We start from the raw sequence: 22,634 nt of genomic DNA on the forward strand, positions 1-22,634 counted from the left end.
TATTTGTTAGCCTCCACGTTTCTGCCCCATAGGTGAGTACCGGTAAGATACAGCTGCTGCATACTTTTCTCTTGAGGGATACTGGTAAACTGCCATTCAAGATCTAAGAGAACCTCTACTCTGAGCTAACTTTATGGAATTTTTACAAGGTTGTTGTAGGGTACGTTCAGATTTTCTTGTTGCGTGCTTGCACAGTTTGTGAGTGTTCTCATTACAACAAATCCCTCCGGGACCAGTAGACCCTTATTTGTATGTTCCTGTCTTGCAGTTGTCATCTGGTGTATTCAATCCCCTCAATGTGACTGCATTATGAGACTGTGGTGCTACGAGAGCGCTGGCAGGACTGATGCAGATATTGCTGTTTTGATTTTTCCTGCTAATTTTTTCAGTGATAGAAACAGCATAATGTTTGGAAGCAAAATTGATGCTCACTGCCATAGTCTTCTCTTTCTGCACTGCAAAATTATCGTACAATTTTCCTTACCATGCTGTTCACAAGTTTTAATATTTGTACATTATCACATACATGTTAATATGTGTTGTTTTTATGGCACATAGGCAACTATTACTAAGGCCATCATGTGCCAAGTGCATGTTATACAGTTGAGCTTGAATATATTGAATGCGAACGGATCATAGTAGTTAAGAATATGAAAAATAGCAATACAGATAAGTTTATCTGCGACCTACAAGCAAGGATACATTGTACTCGAGTTAGTGATGCGCTTCTTGCAACAACATGCCACCTACCAGCACACCGTCCACTAGGTGTTGCTACCCGGAACCTTCTTCACAATGAAGCCATAGTGATGCTCTGGAACTAGCCACTGCCTGTCATGACGTGTCTAATCTTGTCACCACTGCGCCAAAAATAGAGTATGCTCAATAAAATTAGGCTTCAGTTTGTTTCTGGATTGCCCTCAGCAGAAAAGCACACCAGGCGAGAACAACTACTAGGCTTTAATTAGCTTCAGCCCATGACAGGGATGAGAAGTGGAAAATGAGTGGAAGAGACCAAAAGTCAACCTCAAGTTCACCCCCTACGTTCAACTCATCGAGCAGTTTCATAGTGCTTGTGTTGCCAGCAGGTGCCCAAGTCCGCGCAGCCAACACGTCTCCACGTGGGAAAAGTGACCGTGGGAGTGCAGTTACAAGTGCCGCTAGCAGGGGTGCGGCATACAGCTGATATATCGAATGCCCAGCGAAATTGGAGTTTGGTAAACTACACAACGTTCCAATACTTTTATACAGGACTTTCAAGGGGGCAATTAGGGTGTTCAATAGAGCAAATAAGTCAGAATACCTGGGCCTGATATATCTGGGCTCGACTAAAAATGTTAATGCATGCTACGAGTGTTCACACATGACACGTTGTAGTAAAAAAACACAAGCAAAAAGAGGCCAGGTGCAGTGGGTGGATCAGTCATGACACCTTCTTCATTTGGCAGTCATTTCATTAGTTACAGGATAAAAGATATAAGTGAAAACAGGGGTAAAAACTCGTTAAAATGACTAAAATCATGCAGCCGAGACCAGAAGGCTGGTGGCACTGCAAGCACTCCGCGTGCAGCAAGCTGTGCTCCTGGGAAGCCGAAGTTGACCAGGGACAATGCTGGGCTGCAACCTGGGGACAGGATGGGCTAGTTGCCAAAGCTGGAGAGCTGCAGGTGTTGCATCTTGTTGCGTGCTGCACACAAGGAGAGAATTGGTAAATAAGTAAATTGGTTTTTGAGGAAACTGCTCGCATGTATCAGTGGACACCTGAAGCGCCGCAAGGGAAGGGAGGAAGGTAGGAGTGAAAGAAGAAAGAGAGAAAGAGGTGCCGGAGTGGAGGTCTCCCGAATAATTTCGACCACCTGGGGATCTTTAACGTGCACTGACATCACACAGCACACGGGCGCCTCTTGCGTTTCGCCTCCATCGAAACGTGGCCGCCGCGGTTGGGTTCAAACCCGGGAACTCCGGCTCGGTAGACGAGCGCCTTACCACTGAGCCACCGCAGCGGGTAACACAAGGAGAGAAACAATTGGAATCTGGCAAGGTGCACATGTTGGCTTCCTGCAGAGTGACTCCGCAACAGAACATTCTACTTAAGTGAAGAAAACACCTGTCCATGGAAATCCCTTTCAGAGCCCTCCCCTGCTGTTGAGGAGTAGCCCTTAGAGGTAATCGAAAAAAAAATTACCTCGGCTTAACCACTCGCTTGTTTGGGCTCAAATTTTTGCACAAAGGTGGTATTTGGCAATAAGAACTTTTTGTACTATGCTAAACTTGCCTGAACAGGTGAGAATGGTTTATTGGAGTTTAAAGTAAGGCTACGAGGGACTGAACAGGTGAGAACTAATCGAAAGTCCGCATTGTATGCAACAATGCCAGACCAAAAAAATTGGCTGAGGCTTAGCTAATGTTTAGCCTGGATATCTCGAAGTGAAAAGCTGCAGTGATGCTTCTGGTTTAGCTTATGGTTATGCTTTATGATCACTTCTGTGTTGGTAGTATTACTCTCTTCTCCTTCCATGTTGAATGCACTCGCCTATTCTGTGGCAAGCGGTTAATAGCCGGCCTCCGCGATAAACATGCGCTTGCGGCGAACTTAAAACAATGACGCATAGCGCATGGCAGCATGCGCCTGTTCTATGGGCAAGCGTGCCTTACATACCCCTCCTTTCAAATGCGCACTGCGCACGGCTGCGGCGAAAGGTAAAACGGTGGCGAGGAGGAGAAGCGGCAGCGCACATGCGCAGTAGTCTGCGCCATGCATGACGTCACTCGTGCTCCGACATACGCCGGCTCACGTGAAGCGCAGTGCTGACTAGCGTAGTGAAGCTTTTCGCTTCAAAAACAGAACAGATGCACTTCGTAATGAAAGGTGCCGGCAACACAGAAGAGCATGCATGTACAGATGGCAGACCCAGGGCATGGAGCAGCAACAGCAGAGCTGGTGGCTTCAGGAATGTGCACAACTCTCTAGTGTAAAAAATACGTCAGCAAGAACAGTGAAACCCTGCTGAATTTACCTGTGGGTTCGACTGGGAACCTGTGGATTAGCATGCAGGTATAGTATACAGTCGAACCCGGGTATATCGAATTCGAAGGGGATCGGAAAATAGTTCGATATAGCGAAAATTCGATATACAGATATAGGCTAGAACTGCACTCCCGATCATAACAAATTGTGGCTTACCGTTTGGAACAGCCGCGAATCACATAGTATGGGCACGCAATGTGAAAGCGCTTTATTTCGCGGAAAAAAAATCACTAATTTTGGGCTGCTTTTTCCCCTGGGAAACGGTTCGGTTTGGTTTATGGGGTTTAACGTCCCAAAGCGACTAAGGCTATGAGAGACGCCGTAGTGGAGGGCTCCGGGAAGTTTCAACCACCTGGGGTTCTTTAACATGCACTGACATCGCACAGTACACGGGCCTCTAGAATTTCTCCTCCAAAAAAATTCTAGCCGCCGCGGCCGGGATCGAACCCGTGTCTTTCGGGTCAGCAGCCGAGCACCATAACCACTTAGCCACCGCGACGGCCCCTTGGGAAACGAAGTTCAAAACACTGGCCTCGATCTTCTCGAGACTGTCCAGGTGCGAGAGCACAGTGCCTTCCATTTCGCCGCAACAGCGCTGAATCAGGCTAACGCTGAAGCCAGTTCAGCGGCTGCGCACGGACGCGTTTCTTCGTCAACACAGTTGCCCTCGTCGTCGCTGGAGTCGGCGTCTTGAACGCCAGCTACCGCTTGAACTTCGCTGTCAGCGTTAAAGTCCTCAACAGTCACTTCGGATGGAACGGCGCCGAGAAAATTGGACAAGTCGCGAAACGCGTCGTCCAAGCACTCATCGTCATCTAAATCTTCCGGACATTCATCTCCGGCCACTTCAAGGCCTGCCTTGCCAAAACAGTTGGCTACTGGGGCCTGCTTCACACGTCGCGCGTTGAAACACAGGCACACACAAAAAAAAAAAACACGCGAGGCACAGATGGAGCGATAAGAGAGAAGCCTATGCGAGCGGCAGTCAACGTGGCTGCGAAGGAACGACAGAGGGAAAAGAAAGAGCAGGGAGAAAGATCGGCGCTCTGGGCTTCGTTTTTTTTTTTTTTTTTCTGAGCTCTCTCTTTTCCCCAAACCCACGATGTGCCCACGAGCGACCGTTTTCTCTCTCTCTCTTTCCCCAAGAAGCGTGGCTTAGAACCGTCGCCACGCGTCGCCATGCCGCGCTCTCTCTTCGCTGAGCTCCAATGACCTTGACGGAGCACACGCTGGCGGTACAGGAGGAGCGGGAAAGCTCGCGCCGGTGGGGCACAAAAACGGGGAACAAAAAAAAAAAAGGGCCCTGCGCCTGCTGACTGACTGCGGAAATGTTCTCCGCTGAGGCGGCTGAGGACCGGACAGGAATGCCTTTGAGGAAAGCGCACCTTCCAGGGACGCGGCGCGGCGTTCGATATATCCAATGTCCGGCGAAAATGGAATTCGATATACAACGCAACTGTCCTATACTTTTACATAGTATTTTCAAGGGGGTAATCTGTGTGTTCGATATAGCCAATAATTCGAAATATGCGGGTTCGATATATCCGGGTTCGACTGTATTGCCATAAACACTGGCTCCATTGGTCCGTGACGAGCTTTAGGAACAGCCCCCATTCAACATTTGACCCCGGACAACAGGGGAATGCACACCACCCTCTGCTCCCGTTGTCCCTGTTGTACCCTTTTGTTGTACCGCAACTGCATTATGGAGAAAAAGCAGCTGGCGGTTGATGCCCCCCTCACCCTGGTGGACTGAGCTCCAGGCTCTCTTGGTTTAGTGTCATTTTCAGAGCGTAGATGGCACTACCACACTGCCCTTGGAAACCACTTTTTTTGTAGGACAAATGCGATGGGTGCGAGGAATGCTGTCATAATGGGGAAGATTTTTTAGGGGTTTCTTTAGGCTGTGCACAAATTGTTCAGTGCCACTCGACTGCATCCACACAAGTTGGGCAGCCCAGCTGACATCATCATCAGCCTGACTGCGCCCACTGCAGGGCGCCGGGCGCCCAGAGCAGGTGAAGTTTGGGCACGCATGTACGCTTTTGTGTTCTTTTCATGATGGTCGCTTTAATCCTGCTCAATCCTTGTATATCAGAACCTAGAAACTGCACTTTTCAGCGTCTGATGTCAGGGAAAGCAGGTGACAGAAATAAAAGCCTCGGGGCCAGCCAGTGCAACTGCATCTTGTGCAGCGCTGCCCGCATGGGGTTTGCCATGGCATAGTTTTATCTTCATGACCTCGGTCGTTTGCACCATGCTGTACGGCAATGGAGCTGCAACATGATTCGCACCACTGTCAGTGTGCTTGACGTTGGTGTGGGTGGAACATGCCGGAAGTCATCGAACACGGCAGCGGCTAAGAGCCGATGGAGTCTTTAAGTTCCGTTTTTACCCTGTCGCCGTTCCAAGCGTGCTAATTGTAGGCTTAAAAAATGCCAGCACAGGGTGAACCACTATCGCGAAGTGCACGACATAGCATGCGACAGTTGTGACGTAAGAGCAGAGTCTGTATTGCATGGGTTTCTATGTGAGCTTGAACGAGACTGGCTCAAGAAACTGCAGCAGCCGGAAAAACGCCGCACCTGGTACTACATTGGGCCTCTGCAAGCAAAAGTACTGCAGCAAATAGGTACACGTAAGAAGTTTCACGCTTCAGCAAATTACTTTTGAGTAGCAGAGCAGCATCGGGCATCACTGGCAGGATCGTGCACAGGGGTTGTAGTGAAGACTATGCGAATAAAATAAATCTGCATGTTGTAAAGATAAAGTAGCCGTTTAACAGAGCCTGCAGGAATGAGCCAAATGCGCAACACGCCATGGCACGGTACACGACATGCAGAAGTAAACAGGCAGAATAAAGCGCAGACATACCCGATGCCATCCATAGCAACCAATGAAGCCTGCTGTATTCTAGTGTACTTCATGGTTATGAATTTTGCACACCTTTCAACAGCATAAGGTTATTAATGCGCAAAAGAAAACTACAGTACATTCACATACAAACTGATTATGTCTGCACGAGTTTCTTTTTTTGCAATATTTACCGAATGGTCCTTTGCTATTCACATCCAAAAGAGGCAGTGTGCGTGAATTCCGCAGGGAGAGAAATCAGTTTTGCAAGGCTAAACCTGCCTCTGAGATGAATAGCATTAACAGCATGCTCATGCGTTTATCGCTAGATTCTATAAAGCCTGCTTATGGCAGCAGATGCAATTATGTCAAGTATGTACACATCAGCAAAAACTAGTGGCAAGCAGCAGGCAAGTAGAAGCAGCCCTGCCAGTGCTTCGCAAAAATTAGAGGCGGCACAGAGGGCGCTGGGCTCATGGCATATACTGGCATGTTCACTCGCTTCATTTTTCAAGGATTTTAAGGGGGGAGCCTGGTCTTGAAAAAAAAAATTATTAATGAAGTCACAGTCAAGAAATCTTCAGGGAATATGTATTTTTGAGTGCCGATTCTAAATATGCCATTTAATTTCATGTAAAACAATTCCTTGAGTGCTTATGTAATTTTTATGCATGTGTTTTGTGAAAAGGTCTGAAAAAAATTTCTTGCGGGAAACTTGCTGAAATGTATGCCATTGGGTTCTCTTGATACCAATGAATGCAATAAGAATAGAATTTTTTTCCTGCCTATCACAGAACTTAAGTTATAGGGTTCTGAAGTTGTCGCTTCAGAAATGAGAAGAAAAGTTAGTATTTCTGTCTCTGAAGTAGCAGCTTCAGTAGCCCATAACTCAACTTCTGTGACAGCCAGGATGATAATTTTACCCTTATTGCATTCCTTGGTGTCAAGAGAGCCCAATGGCATACATTTCAGCGAGTTTCCCCGCAGCAAATTTTCTTCAAAACTCTTTGCAAAATACTTGCATAAAAATTGCATGAGCGGTCAAGGAATTGCTTTACATGAAATGAAATGGCATACCTAGAATCAGCGCACAAAAATACATGTGCCGTGAAAATTTCACAACTATGACAAGACTAATAAAATTTTCTGTTCAAGACCAGGCTCCCCCCTTAAATCCACGCACGTATGTGTATGTACTGCCAAAGCTCTACTGTCCTGCCCACATTCTCATCCTCACGAAAAGTGCAAATAAGATGAATGCCCTGGGCTCGCTCAGTGGCGAGTGCCTATTTTCAGCAAACGCCGTCAACTTTTTTCACGCAGCCATGTTTGGAGCAAAACAAAGGCCAAAGCCGGCTCACCGTCGAAGTAGCCCGTGTCCGTGTCATTGTCTGGAACTGGCACAAATGGCGGCTCCTGGTCAAGGAGGCTGTCCCACGTGACGCTCTCGAAGAAAGGCAACGCACGAAGCTCTGCACACACACCCCGCTTGGAAACATGAGCACAGCAGGCATTCAGCACCACTGACTGAACAGAGCTATCGCACAGGTCCAACTGCGTACGGCTGAGCCCGCTTATAATGAACCTGACAGTCACACACCATTCGTTCATTACATCTGGCCGGAGGTTCGTAGTAAGTAGACTGCTCATAATGAAGACTACAAGGCAAACTTCCGTGGTGCAATCTGGTGGTATCACTCTCGATGTGGCATCTGCCAGCAGCCACCCTCGAATGAGCAGATCTGAGGCTAGTCAGCTGTTTTCCACGACACTCCTGTTTCTACTTTTATTAGGAATCAATGTGCGCGCATTGTGACAAACGGGGATATCAGCACCAAGTGGATGGGCCTAGTGTGGCGCACAATCAAAGGTCATCTCTAAGGGGGGGCGAGGGTCTTTAAAAAACTTTTTTATTAATGAAGTCATAATTACGAAATCATCAAGGAATATGTATTTTTGGTTTGGTTTGGTTTATTGGGGTTTAACGTCCCAAAGCGACTCAGGCTACGAGAGACACCGTAGTGAAGGCCTCCAGAAATTTCGACCACCTGGGGTTCTTTAACGTGCACCGACATCGCACAGTACACGGGCCTCTAAAATTTCGCCTTCATCGAAATTCAGCCACCGCAGCCGGGATTGAACTCGCGTCTGTCGGGTCAGCAGCCGAGCGCCATACCCACTGAGCCACCCCGGCGGGGCGGAACATGTATTTTTGTGTGCTGATTCCAAACATGTAACTTAATTTTATGTAAAGCAAGTCCTTGTGCACTTATGCAATATGTTGCGTCACCTTTTACCAAAAGCTTTCAAGAAATTTTGGTGAGGAGAGTTTGCTAAAATGCATACAATGAATGCAAGAATACAATAAGGGTAAAATTGTCATCCTGCCTATCACAGAAGTTGACTTATAGGGTTTTGAAGCTGTCCTTTCAGAAACAGGAATGCAAACTTTCTTCTCATTTCTGAAATTGCAACTTCAAAACCCTATAACTCAACATCTGTTATAGGCAGGATGATAGTCTTACCCTTATTGCATTCCTTGATGTCAAGAGAAACCAATAACATGCACTTTAGCAAACAGGTGCCTAACATATTATATTAGTGCACAAGCACTTGTTTTACATAAAATTAAATTGCTTATTTGGAATCAGCATACAGAAATACATGTTCCCTAAAGAATTCATAATTGCGACTTTATGAATAATTTTTTTTAAGGCCTTCTTCCCCCTTAATTGCAGACTCAAAACCTCAGAAGGTTAAGCCTAGCCGCCAGGAAAAAAGGAAAAACCTCGAAGGGAGGAGGAACAGGAGAGTTGTGAGAAAGAAGATAGGAAAGTGAAAGATGGAGAGGAGAACAGGAAAAGGCGACTGCCGATTTCCCCCGGTCGGATCAGGCTGAAGGTGCCGTCTACGGGAAGCTGGGGCCAAAGTGGTGTGTTGCCTTTGGAGAGGGGCCTTAAGGGTCCAAACGCTCGGCATTGGCTCACCCACCAGGATTCCCTTTTCCCCGGACACAGCTGAGCCACGCACAGCTAAGCACGGGTGCTCGGGTCCGTGGTGGCACGCTGCTCACCATCATCCCCCTGCGGGGATGTCCGTGCAGATGCTCTCAGGAACCTGTGGTGTTGCAACTCACCAACATCTGCATGCTGCAGATGCCTTTACGGGGCCACGGCGATTGTGAGCTGCTTTTTTCTTCATGTGTGGTGTTGCAACTCACCAACATCTGCATGCTGCAGATGCCTTTACGGGGCCACGGCGAGTGTGAGCTGCTTTTTTCTTCATGTCGTAGAGTTCTCTGATCTATGGTGTCAGAATGTTGGTGCGAGATGGGGAGCTAGCCAGCACCATGCTCATGGAGATGAATTCCTCTTTTTCAGCGCCTGGTGCGAGGGGGTGGCACTGGATGCGCAAGCGCACAGCGTGTACACCTCTTGAGTGTTCACCAAGTCAAGCACAAAATGCAGTGCAAATACTAAATAGTTTCAACACGCTTTCCTCGCTTGCATTATATGAGGGTGAAAACTTTTCTACCTTTTGCTATCCACAAAACATACCTCGTATTATATTCGGGTGTGTATTATATGCAGGTTTTTACGGTATGCACGCAAGCAGGGACTGCACGCACCCTGGAATCCTGGCCGGGCTTGTGGCTCCCGGGTAAGCAGTGCCAGGACGGCGTGCTCAGCTGCAGGGGACAGAGCCTCATCCCCCTTGGGCCACTCCAGCTCTGCAAGTGTGGGGGAACAAGGCCACATCTAAAGGCCTCTGACAAAAGACCCGGCCTAATAAAAAGCATTTGCAGAAAGGTCTCTAACCACCTGCTTGTTCAAAACCTGGTACACACTCTACTCATCAGCATCAACTGCGTGGTGCGTCTATGTGAACACACTATGGCAGTGCAACAACATGGCAGTCACACTGAGTCATGGCCATATGATGGGAGTTAACCGGTGGTCTGGAAAATTCAGTGATATAGAGTTTTAGCATAGTGGAGACATACTAGCATAAATGCATACCGAATTGTTGAACATCAGTTGCACACACGCAGTGGCTCTGCCTAGCCTTGACAGTGTCACAGAGTGTTCGCAGGAGGTTTCCAGTAATTGAAGTCTTTTTTTATTCAGACAAGCTTAGCCTGAGGTGACAGGACAAAAAACAATTCACTTTTGCCTGACGAGGCCCTGTCACCCATTACACTGCTCAGCAGGATGACAATGGAACATGGTAAATCAGCATATACAGTAAACACAAAGTAAACACTGGTTCATAAAGCAAGAAAACAGGCAGCACCACCATATGCTTATTCGCCGCGAGATCGACCTATAGGTGGTGGCACCGTCGCTGTCACACAGCTTCGACGCACTTTTAAGCGTGAAGTTCCCAGACACCCTTAGAGCATGTGGGGGTAGCGGTCTCAGACTCAAAGGAGATGCCCTCGACTCAGCGTGGCAAGCTCAGTGGAGACCAGGTACCAAGTGACAAGAGGTTTTTGGTCATTTGGTGCCCAGCTTTCGCCAGTCGCAAGCCAGAGAATGGGTCAGAGCCAAAGGTTCACAAACAAAACAAAGTTTATACAGCAATGAGACGATACAGAGGATTTCACAATCACTAGTACAAGCACATACAAAGTGATTAACAAAACAATGCAACTCGTGCAAAGTTTAACTCGAGAAAGAATACAATACAAAGGCAATATTGCACTTAAAGTGCACTAACAAAAGAGAGAGGCAAACAAACAAAACAAAATTTGTTCACTGGGCACTGCGGCAGTCCGACGACCAGAGGTCCACGACGATGCCGTCCCGCAGACTGGCGAACGTTGCCTCGTTGGTCCTTGGCTGGCCGAGTGGTGTTTTCCCGGGAGTCGAACGGGCACGCTTCGATGAAGCTTAAACGGCAGTTCGGACTAATCTGACAGCGGTCAACGCCCTTCTTATATAGGCTCGGTCCGTGTCTGCTTGTTCTACGCACCAAAGTAGGCGCGTACATGCACATAGTGTCGGCTGTGCAGACTCCCTTCCTTTCTCGCATCGGCGGCGCATCCTCATTGGTCAAAAGCTGGGAGACGCTCTCGAAGGTTATAGCGTGGCGCCGACGTCCGAGTGCAGAGGAGGGGGATGTGTCTTAGTGCACGCAAGGCTACGCCCTTTTCCCCCGGTCAGCAGTAGAAGCGACTTGGACGTTCGAGAGAAATCGGCGGCATGGATGACTCATTCCCTCCGCGCACACCATGTCCGTGAGCAGTGGTGGAGGGGGCAGCAACATACAACAGGCGAGTCGCCCAGCGGTGGTTCCCTTCTCCCCCGTTACAACTGGGCCGGCGAGACGCCTCCGTGCGGCGCTGATTTTGTTTGTTTGTTTCAAAAATGCGCCGAATTTCGTGACAGTCACTCCACTATAGTGCAGATTGGCAGCAGGCGGCACCCGCTGAAAAATAGACGCGGTGATTCGCTTGCAAGTTTACAGGGGGTTTTCTGCCGAAGAAAACGTGCCCTCTGCAATGGATGAGAGATATACTTCTTAAAATGTTTCGATTGTGCTCAGAAAAGCGTAAAATCTGCAAACGCTGTGTAAAAGAAGTGCTGAAAACACAGTACTGCCACACAACCACATAACCCCGGCTTTGTGATTTTCTCACGTTTTGGTGAGCATTTTTCATGTAACCCGGTCAGGAACGTGATATATCTATTTACTTTGTGACAGTTCCCTAACAGCATTTTTGTTTTTCTTTGTTGTTTTTTTTAATCATTGTGAGTGCCACTGGCAGTGCCACAGACGTGATATGATGTGCGGCTGTCAGAGAGGAAAACTTAGGGTGACTGACTGCCAGCGGGTGCATTTCGCCTTGTGAAGTGCCACTGTGGCGACACACAGTGCTACACTTAGAAGACAAGTGCTATTCGCAACATACTACTTTTCCCAGCAAAGCATTACCCATGCATTTTCCCTCCCCTATGTTTCAATGGTGACGCCGCTGTGCCTGCCTTCCATGACAGGCGCTTCACTGGGCAGAGACACGACGAACTTCGGGGCGGCACATCAGCTGCTGTGCTAGCATTTTCTGAGCCCACGCAGAGGCGCAGGTACTTTCTGCTCTGACCCAGCTGCCTTAAAAAAGGCACGGCCTGGCACTAGCGTCCTTGACTTGAAGATTAAGTGGATTAAATGCAGCGTTGGCAGTGTACCACCCGGCAACTGTGTCCACAGATGGTGAGCGCATATATCTGGTCTCACTAGATGACACCGGCACTTTTCTGAGCTGTTTCTCCAAAGTAAATCAAGCCAGCATTGCAAGAGCATTTTCGCTGGGTAATTTCATTGTAGCTGTGGGTTGCAAGCTCTAGCTTAAATATTTCATTTATGTTCAGTAATTTGGTGCAGGTCATGGGAAAAGTTTTTCAGTGCCCTCCAGTTCATGTCTTTTGGGAACCAGGGCAGTGTATGCGACAAAGCTTGCACCCCTTGTTAAAGCCTATTGGAGGAAGGAATGAATAAAGGGGGGGGGGGGGGGGGGGAGGAAAGTGCACACCTTCCCATTCATTTGGCGTGCCCCCCATTGGAAAGGCTACCAGTCCCTTTTGGGCTAGGTCCATCCAGACAGACTGACTGACCCACCTCTGTGTGTTCAAAGGCAATCAAGTAGCCCGTAAACCAGTTAGAAGAGCACGTGGCTCCATGCATAACCAGCACAGCGATGTACTCACCTGGGGTACAATTTCAACGCATTTGCACTTTGCTAATAATGCTGAGGTGTTCCAGAAGAGCAAGAAGGGGACAAAAGTTTGCGGGACGCAAGTTCTTAGAAAAACGTTTTCTGTAGCTCTACATCACCACTCACTCGCCCGATATTGTCATCATCATCACCAGCCTGACTACACCCACTGCAGGGCAAACACCTCTCCCATGTCTCCCATGTCTCTCTCCCATATTGTATGAAGGTATTAAAGGTCTAAATGCTCCTTCCTCTGCTAACAATATCAGGTGACTGGGTAACGAGGTGGAGCTACAATAGACGTTGTTCCTAGAACTCTCATTCCACAAACTTTTGTCCCCCATAGTACAACCGAAGCATACACTGTCAAGCTCCGAGAGAGAGAGAGAGAGAGAACAGTGAATGAATAGGCAAGAGGTGCTGTGTGGCGTGGCCTACCTCCACGCAGGATGTTGGCGAAGACAGCCTCCAGACTCTGGTCGCAGAAAGGGGGCAGCCCCACCATGAACTCGTACAGGCACACGCCCAGTGCCCACCAGTCCACAGGCGCACCTGCAGGCACAAGCATTGTCCACTTCTCTGGCCAAACAGTGGCTGCCCTCATCACTTAAGCTGCCGCTGATGCATAGTAGTTGGCAGGGCTGCCACCTGAGTGAGGAAGCTGTGAACATTGCAAATTCAGAGCTTGCTCTTACAGTGTGCAATAGCTTCAGACAAGCTGCACTCCGAATAGGATGTTTTTCTACGTCCGCTAGCAAATGCAGTAAACGAATCTCTCAAAAAAGCGAGCCTTCTCGTACATCATCATCATCATCATCAGCCCGACTACGCCTACTGCAGGGCAAAAGCCTCTCCCATGTCCCTCCAGTTAACCCTGTCCTTGGTCAGTTGCGGCCATCGTATTCCCGCAAATTTCTCAATCTCATCCACCCACCTAACTTTCTGCCGTCCCCTGCTATGCTTGCGTTCCCGTACATCCTCCACCATTTTCGTGCAGACAGGATTTGCCAGCCAGAATAATTTTCTCTTTCCTAGTGTCTTGCAAACATTCAAAAACTACCCACTGAACAAATCTCAGTGTTTCAATGACATTTCGTATGAAATTTTGTACATTGTAATTTTGTAATTTTGAACAAGTATACCACTGGCATTTTTCGTTCCAAACCAGATTAACTGTCCTTCTTAAAGCCTGCATAAACTTTTTAAGTGGAAAACGTAAGAAGAATGAACTCTATTGAAAAGGCTTGTCGATGGGAGCAGTAGGGTCACTCCGGACTGAGTCCAGGGCCCCCATGGAGACAGCACAGGCTTGGTCTAAAAGGCAAACTGGTCCTCAAGGACAGTGTCCCACTGCTCCAATGTGGCACTTTGGTGTGAAGGCAATGTAGGACTATGTCGGCAGGCCACGTGGTGTGGAACTGTGTAGCCCTGGCCCTTATGTAGGAAAACATAACATTGCTGAAGAGAAATGGCGAGTGGAATCCACAGAAAGCTTTGTGTACTGCAAGGAAAAAGGCACTCTCACTGTTTTTCAGTGACATCAAACTCACATGCCGCCTAAAGCGAAACATTACTTATCTATAGCATTAACAAATATTGATATATTTTCTTGCATTAAAGGGCAACTGCAGCACTTTTTTGAAACTTTTGCGATATTCAAGGATTCAAATCTATATAGGCTGTAGGTAAAGCATGCCAATTGTTTTTGCACTAGCATTTAAAATAGTGACATAATCAACGATTGAATTTTTTGCTTCTCCTCAATGCACCGGAGGAGTGCAGGGAAATTGTGCAGGGAATTCAGCGTGATGTCACGGAAGGTATGATTTCAAATTACCGCTGTCGTCAGCCGCACCCTGCCCTGGCTCGTTAGATGCTGCCAAACAACTCTCAGCATTGTTTGCTTTCGGTGGCATTGGTTTTCTCCTTCAAAGCAGGCATTTCTGCATTGGAAATGTACCGATACCTTCGATGACGTCATCATGCGCCCCCAACTTGGCATTGTGCGCTGCGGAGAAGCTTGAAGGGCATCCGGATTTTAATCGGCGATTACTTCACTATTTCAAGTGCTAGCCCAAAAAGACTTTGCATGCTTTACCTGCAAGTTTCACACATTCGACCCTCTTAAGCTTGTTGATTTCTAAAACCTATGCAGTTTCCCTTTAAAGAACCTCGCTTAACAGTGTGCATGTATGTGCAAAAATTACCTTTATTACAGAAAGGTTGCCCTAAATCTCAAACCACTTACTTTTTGTTTACATCCTTTCGATCTTCAGCAGAATTTCGGAACAAATGGACTTGGGCAAAACATGTAACACCAGGGGCAGACAGCCTGTCACGTGGCAGTGTGAATGGAGGACGCAGTGCACGGGATACGGTCAACAGAAGCTCATTTTTGGGATAGCTAGCTTTTTCAATGCATCCACAATGTTCACTTCTATGTAGACACTCCATGGATAGTGCCAAATATATCCCCCCATGCTCACGTTTCACAACATCCTCCACTTGCTCAAAGAAACAAAGTGCACGGAGGAGTTTTGCAATCCTCGACCAGTCTGGCAACAAGAGAAATGCAAGGATGCCAAACTGCCCATGCTTGCAGTTGTCGACCACCACATCACGTATATACCGGGTGTTTCAGTGAATACTTTTAAAAATTTTCAAAAAAACAGGCTATTTAGGATAAAATTATGGCTTTTGCGGCATGGCCTGGAGGACACCAGAAAACTGGTCAATCATCTTGACTATTAGGTTGGTTAAAGGGACCCTGAAATGGTTTCTTCAATCATATTTTATTGCAACAACTCTGTAGCGGTGGTCTCTGCGAGTATTCTAGTCTGATTCAGAAAGCTGCGCGTGGAACCAATAATTTACAAATAATTTTTCAAACTTGCCGCTCACAGCCGATCAGGGCGACACCTCACCGCGCGTTTTTACCCGCCCCTACCACTTGACGTAAACTGGGCAGCCTTGGCCATGGACTGGGCGACCCTTCTCATTGGCTCTGCCAATTGACGTCACGCGCAATTTTTCCAACATTTCATTTGAAACTGAGCACTGATGCTCCTTGAAATATTATTTTATTGATTGTTTATTATTTTTAAAAACATACGTATACAGAGGTAAGAATCCAGCGCATTTCTTGAAATTAATGTGGTACTTCCGGTAAAGAAGGAAATCCGTCTGCTCACAAAAGCATGTGTTTTCGTCAAATCTCGGCGCCCGCCTTTGCGAGTTTCCTAGCTGCGCCGACGAGTCGCTGCTATAGTGTACTAGAATTATATATATCGCTGCTGTCGTCGCCCTGTGGGTCTCGGTATGGCGTGTACTGAAAGGCTCGAAGCCCATCTCAGCAGTGGCTGCACGCAGCCGCGCTTTGAGCTCCGGAATGCTGTTCGAGCAGCAATCAGGAGACAGATGTGCGAAAACTTGGACGGCGCGGCACCGATCGTCATCAGAAAGACTGCCAGCTATACTCGAGCAGCGACAAAGCATGCCTGCTTATGTTGGGAGCTTTCGGCAACGGCACCGCTCGCGGGCTCTCCGAGCGACGAGCTCTGCTGCTGCCTGGCTGTCGTGGTCGTCGCTAGGCCTATAGCTCGTTTCGCGTCGAAGAGGCAGCGGCCGGCGCTTCGGAAGTCGCCTGAGCTATAATAAAAGGCTTACTCTACACATCGCTTTACAGTCAACAGCATCATCTCACAATAAAGTAATAGTATGGTCACTTTCTGCGACGCCTTCAGCCGCGAAGCGAGCGGGCGCCAGGCGAGCCGGACCCCAACGTCAGGCCAGCGGCAGCTGCAAGGCGGTTGTGGCCAGAAATTTGCTCGTATCACAGTTGTTACCTTTACCAGCAGCTCAGTATTGGTCAGCGATCCTCAAAAATGACACATTTTTCACATTTCTTGGCCTAGGGTTTATTATTTACGTCAAGAACACTCTTTAGCTCATTTTTTTATGACGCCGGCAGACCTGATCCAGGCCGGTCGGCCGGCCGGCATGCTCGGCGTACTTGACATTCGCACAAGGAAATATAAAACAGCCATTCTACCAGATATGATGCTTTCTAGATTCGAGCAACGACAACATGTCTGTTAAAAAGTGGATCTTTCGGCAACGACACCGACTGCGGCAACGCCGGGCGACGAACTGCGCGCTGGTCCCAGGCTGCCCTAGTCGTCGCTAGGCCTAATGGTTTCGCATCGTTGACGGCGCTTCGGAAGTCGCTTGCGCTATATCAAAAGGCCTACTCTTCACATCGCTTTACTGCGAACTCGTCCCATAATAGAATATATATTCGATTTCCACGACGCCTTCAGCAACGGAGCTAGCAGGCGGCAGGCGAAGCGCCGCAGCAGCGCCAAAGCGGCTACGGGATAAAATTTGCTAGTATCGCATTCATCACTTGTACGATCAGCTCGGTATTGGTCAACGACCGTCAGAAGTGATGCATTTTTGACATGCATCTATCCCAGGGCTTGCTATAAACGTGACAAACAATACTAGCGCGTTTTTCACTCGCCGGCGGCCGGCGTCAAGGCTGGCAGGCCGGCCCGGTGTGGCTCGGCCCCGAGCGCCCTGAGGAGCGCGCTGTACGTCATCACGACGCTGCCGCTCTCCGTGCTCGCTCCCGCTTCCCGTCGTTGCGTCTGCCGCGCGCGGCTCGTCGTTGACATCTAGCAAGTTGCACGCAGGCGACGAGCTGCGATCGGACGTTGGCGACGCCGTTCGCAACAGCGCACCGCAGTGAATCGCACTCACTTTCGCACATGTGTCTGCGACCACCGGAAGTAAACAAGCAGAGCGCCATTGCCTGACGTATGCATGGGCGGAGCATCGGCCCGTCTTTTCTTTTTTTTTTTTCGGAGCGAGCCCCGCGTGTATGAGTTGAGGGTGGTATGTGGGGGAGAGGAGGAACATCATTTTTAATCGGCGATATCTTCGGTGTTGATGGAGTTCGCTTAACAATTTTTGCGGTGCGGCGACAAGTGATGGAATACCGATCTCTCGTGGGCTTTTGCTAACCTTGGCAAATAGCTTTTCAGGGTCCCTTTAACTAATTTCTAATAAGTAACTTTTTAACTATCAGAGTTAGGCACCTGGTTGCAATTAGAGAGTTTTAGCCGGTTTTTAGTACTAGCCATATCAGTTTTTAGGATTCCAAAAACGCGTTTGCCCTTTGCGGTGTAGCTCGACCAAATTGGGCTTTTTCGACTAGTTACGTGCATTGGAGGGGTTGCTTTTCCTGCATGTTTTCAAAAGCGCATGTATTTTCGTACGATGCAGCCAAACTTTGTTGAGCCACAGCGGCGAGGGTACTTGTGTTTCCAAAATTCTAAAAACTGATATGGCTATTACTAACGACCAGCTACGTATCTCTAATCGCAAGTAGGTGCCTAACTCTACTAGTTAAAATGTTAATTATTAAAAATTAGTTAACCAGCTTACTACTTAAGACGATTCACTGATTTTCTGGTGTCCGCCAGCACTGGTAATACTATGCCACAAAAGCATTATTTTTACCCCAAAAAGCCTGTTTCTGAAAATTTTTGAAAGTGTTCGCTGAAACACCCGGTATGTATGATGCCCACGAAAAGAACGAATGGAAAGAAGCTTGAAAGAAGCACTGTAGTTAGTACACTAAAATCAGTCCCTTTCCATTCCTGAAAAAGCTTGAGAACAAAGTTTGCACTGCTCTCACTCGGCAAGCTAGGGGTAGTGTCACGATTCCAAATCACCCTCCTCAGCCGTCGGAAGAGGAGGGACAGAGGACGAGGTGCGACTGACCATGCTTGTGTCCCTGGAGCAGCTCAGGGGCCAGGTAGTCCGGGGTCCCCAGGAGGCGGCGGCGGCTTCGTGACACCTTGGGACTCCGCCGCTCCACACTGCCACTGCACCCTGCACCGGAACATTGCTCAACACCACAGTTGCAACACCACCGCAACAACGGTTCTCAGCTAAATTCACAAATTATCAAAAATCCCCCTTGAAAGAAGAACGCGCGGAATCCTGGCGACATTTGGTGCGAAATGTTGCCCCAGTACATATTGCCTTCCGAAGCGCAGTGTGGCCACTGGGTGGAGCGGCACCCATTTAACACCGCTTCTGTTTATCCCACAGCTGAGAAAACATTACGGAAAATGTATACACTCTAATGACCACTTCTTAATTGTGCTGCAATGCCTTTACCTCTGTTCTCAGTTGTTTTAAGTTGCTGTGTTCCTCAGAAAACTGTTACTTTCCGGAAGTGTGGAAGTGAACCCTGGTCCCGACATGTCACAGATTGCAAAAGAATTCAAAGATATTGCAGATGACATCAAAGAGATAAAAGAGAAGCGAATGAATGATACAGAAGGCAAATTAGATGCCATATTGCCCTTGGAAACGAATGTTGTCTCCTGCCATGATCAGCTTGAGTCTCTGAAAGACCTTGTTCAAATCCTAGAGAATAGGACTGACAACTTGGAAATTGTTTATAGCCTACTGGAAGAGCAGGTCAAAATTACAGAAACACTGCCACACTGCCACATCCTTGAACAAAAATTTTGAATTATTAAAAAATTGTAAGATAATGTTATGGAAATATTTAAGGTAATGTTCCATTCTTCTAATGTGTAACAAAATCATTCTTTCGAGGTGTTTCCATTGATCACGATCGATCAGTTAAGACTGCCATAGAAAACCAATGGCGAGTGCCTTTGATGACAGCAAAAACGCTAACACCAAAATAATTCAAGACTAACTTCCACCGCATGGTCGGCGAATATACTGATTGTTACACTGAAATCTTACATTATAAGAAAAATTGCATTCATAAACTGTTTCCTGCTCAAAAATGCTTTTGCGCAGAATTGTTGGATATGAATCGCGGCAGAAGCCTCCATGGTAGCTGATGGTAGGTGCGCCTCCTCGTCATCGACTTCCTCATTTTCCTGGCAGTCGAGCAGAGTTCGCAATTATAATGCAGTAATACTTCCGTCAGTGAATGGCACCCTGATGTCACGGCCATCACGGGCAACATGAGGTCGATCCAGCTGCGCATCGCAATGCGTTGCCACACATCTATGCATGCATCCAATAATGATGGTGCTCGGCAGCGCCCTCTATCATTAATGGGATTATAAACTCTGTCTTACGGAAGCAATTCTTAATCGCTATGCAGCCATTTCCACCCATGTGAATTTATTCCACTGCGGGGAACAGAGTTGGCCGAACTCTGACGTTGGCACATGGTCAGTCAATTCCTGTGAGCACGCACTGGTGATGAGGCACCTCAAGTGGGTGAATTACGCCAATGTGAAGTGGCAGGTCTGGCTTGGCGCATTCGGTGGCAGAAGAGCATGGTCACCACAGTTGGAGAAGGCAGCATGTGGTGCTCCGCACAGCTGTCCAGCATGAAGAGGACGTTCCTGTTTTTATTTTTTTATTTTTTCCAAGCCACTCGGCGAACAAGTCACCTGTCATCCCCATACCACAACGCAAAGCTTGCTGCACTTTTCACCAGCGCTAGGCGCCACCTTTCAAGGCGTGCATTTTCAAGAGCTTCATCTCTCAAAACACTTTGTTGGCATTCTACACATACTTTTTTTTTTGTTTTTAGGGGGTCGTGTAACTGCTCTTCTTAGAAAGAAGGTGAGGGGGGGGGTGTCACAGAGGCCCGGAGGTGTTCATCGCTCTCCGCTACAGAGACAAACTAGGGTTTCACACTCCAGGGACGATTTTACAAAGCCTCCTCATTCGTTGTAATCGAGTTGTGTGACCACACTTGTTCACTGTTTCTGAGATATGATGCCATAGCTCTAATACATAATTTGACGGCAGCACCACCCTCGTTCGTAATAAGCGAGCATTCGTTACAACTGTGGCCGTTATAAGTGGGCTTGACTGCATAAAGCAACTCTTACCCGAAGTAGTAGTTGCAGATAAAATAATCAGTGATCAAAGGGCCATTTCTCACCACTTCAACAATTACTTCCACACAGTTTTTTCAATTTTGAAGCCATCCATGCTCAACACAATGTAAGCTCATTCCTCTAAGGTGAATTTCATAATTTATAAAGGTGTGTTTTCTGTCCTTCTGAACCTGAAAGCTGAAACTTCCTCTGAACTTGACAATACCCCAAACATGTTTCTTTATAGATATGTGAAATCAGTTGCCAAGTTCCTCGTCCAAGTTATCTTTCACATGTCTTTGTCGATAGGGAAAGTGCCGGTGAATGGACAAGACTAGTCATGCCCACCTTTAAGCAAGGCGATCGCCTGAGATTAAAAAACTATCGTCCTATATTGTTACTTTCGTCCTGTTGAAAACTAATGGAACATGTTATTGCCACTCGCGTCCACGAGTTTCTAGAGCACAATTCAGTTACATCAAATTGCCAACCGGCTTCCAGAAAGGATACTCTACTATGACGTTAACTGGTATCTGTAGTTGAGTCCTTCGCCTCAGTCCTCGACATTAACAGCCAGATTGATACAATTTTTTTAGATTTCAGCAAAGCTTTTGATGTAGTTCCTCATAAAAGGCTTATAACCAAATCACAACAAATTTGTCTCGCACAGATCTTTATTTCTTGTAGAAGTGACTACCTAAGTAACCGACAGCGATACATCGCTCTTGGCGGGAAACAATCCGGTTCCCTTCCCGTCACATCTGGTGTGCCCCAGGGAAGAATCCTGGGGCCATTACTGTTCCTCTTATATATTAATGACATTGTAGATTAAGTTTATCCTGGTTTCCAGATCAGATTGTACGCAGATGATTGCATATTATTTCGTGAAATTGGTAACATTCAACATCAAAGTGGCCTCAATACCAGCCTTAGTAACATTTGTAAACTGGTGCAGCTGTTGGGGCACGGCTCTTAATCCGGAAAAAACTGTTTCCGTCTGCATTACCCATAAAAATAATCCCATAAAATACAATTATAATCTCGGATATTCTGAGCTAAAGGAAGTGATTACTGTCAAATACTTAGGCTTTACAATTACAAGTGATCTATCTTGGCACACACATATTGACAACATCTGTACAGCAGCATTTAAGAAACTATGTTTCCTGAGCCATAAGCTTCGAAATTCTCCATCTAATGTAACATTTCTTAACTACCTTTCTTTGATCAGGCCAAAGCTTTAATAAGCATGCATAGTCAGGGAACCATATACTACATCGAATTTTGTCATGTAGTGGTAACTGCGGCCTGGAGAGCAGGAACACAGTGAAAATGGCTTCTAAACAAAACTCTTTATTTGGGCTATCTTGCGCCCGCAAAGAACTGAATGACTCGGTGGCGACGTAGCAACAAGCGTGCTCGGCGGTTGTCGAAGAGAACGCCCGCCGCTATCAGTCGTGCTCAATTTAAAGCTGATAGTGAACTTTCAAGATAGACATGCAAAGTTGGAACAACCTAGAATCGGCTCCGACTAGATGCGATCAATCAAGATAAATCTGGTCACGTCTTGGATCACAAACAAACCGATAAAGACATATGTTAGCACCTTCGAAGAATGAACAAACATTACAAAGATTCGTGGCAAAGATTCGTGGCAACCAAAACTAAACCTCAGCTAATTTTTATTTTCTAGGTTTCCATGAATAAATACATCCAGTCAGGGGCTACATAGCGGCATATTAGGCCGACGGAAATAAAAATCACTACGTATCACTCCACCGATGGCAGAGCGTATTTCGCTATTATCGATGGACTCTGAACAGCCGAGACAGCAGCTTTCTATCGACACATGACAGCAATGAACCATGCTGAGCGCACGGAGCACGTCGAAGCATGTAGATACAGGTTCTCTCAAGTCATGGTCACAATTCGCATCGGTGGTGTCCTCGTTATCTGCAACGTCGGCATGATACCTTTGTCCACAAACTTATCCACGATCTCAACGTCATCATGCACAGAGACAAAGTTGCCTACGGCTGCCCCATCATGAATGGCATCAGAAAATTCAGACAACTGGTTCCACAAGTCATTAAGACCCGCCACGGCTTCGTCGAGCTCACCGGACAAAGAATTTCCTCCCTTGTCT

At 47.3% G+C, this 22,634-nt stretch overlaps 1 protein-coding gene across 5 annotated transcripts in view; it reads right to left on the reverse strand.

Moving 5' to 3' along the window:
* Nucleotides 1-1,455: 1,455 nt before the first annotated feature.
* Nucleotides 1,456-22,634, reverse strand: part of gwl (serine/threonine-protein kinase greatwall) — a 64,772-nt gene continuing 43,593 nt past the window's right edge. For 3 of the 5 annotated variants that reach the window (XM_089542663.1, XM_089542660.1, XM_089542664.1), the window contains exons 9-13: nucleotides 18,384-18,494; nucleotides 13,035-13,148; nucleotides 9,510-9,611; nucleotides 7,243-7,353; nucleotides 1,456-1,687 (exon numbers count right to left, since the gene is read on the reverse strand). In XM_089542663.1, the coding sequence (XP_089398789.1) occupies nucleotides 1,457-1,687; nucleotides 7,243-7,353; nucleotides 9,510-9,611; nucleotides 13,035-13,148; nucleotides 18,384-18,494 (669 nt within the window). In that variant the 3' untranslated portion in view covers nucleotide 1,456. Of the gene's footprint in view, nucleotides 1,688-7,242; nucleotides 7,354-9,509; nucleotides 9,612-13,034; nucleotides 13,258-18,383; nucleotides 18,495-22,634 lie in introns of those variants that run through there. The other 2 variants (XM_089542662.1, XR_016282786.1) reach the window with 2 other exon arrangements.

Source organism: Amblyomma mixtum, chromosome 5 (genome assembly GCF_055824585.1).
Source record: "Amblyomma mixtum isolate Tamu chromosome 5, ASM5582458v1, whole genome shotgun sequence".
In the NCBI taxonomy this organism is placed as follows: domain Eukaryota; kingdom Metazoa; phylum Arthropoda; class Arachnida; order Ixodida; family Ixodidae; genus Amblyomma; species Amblyomma mixtum.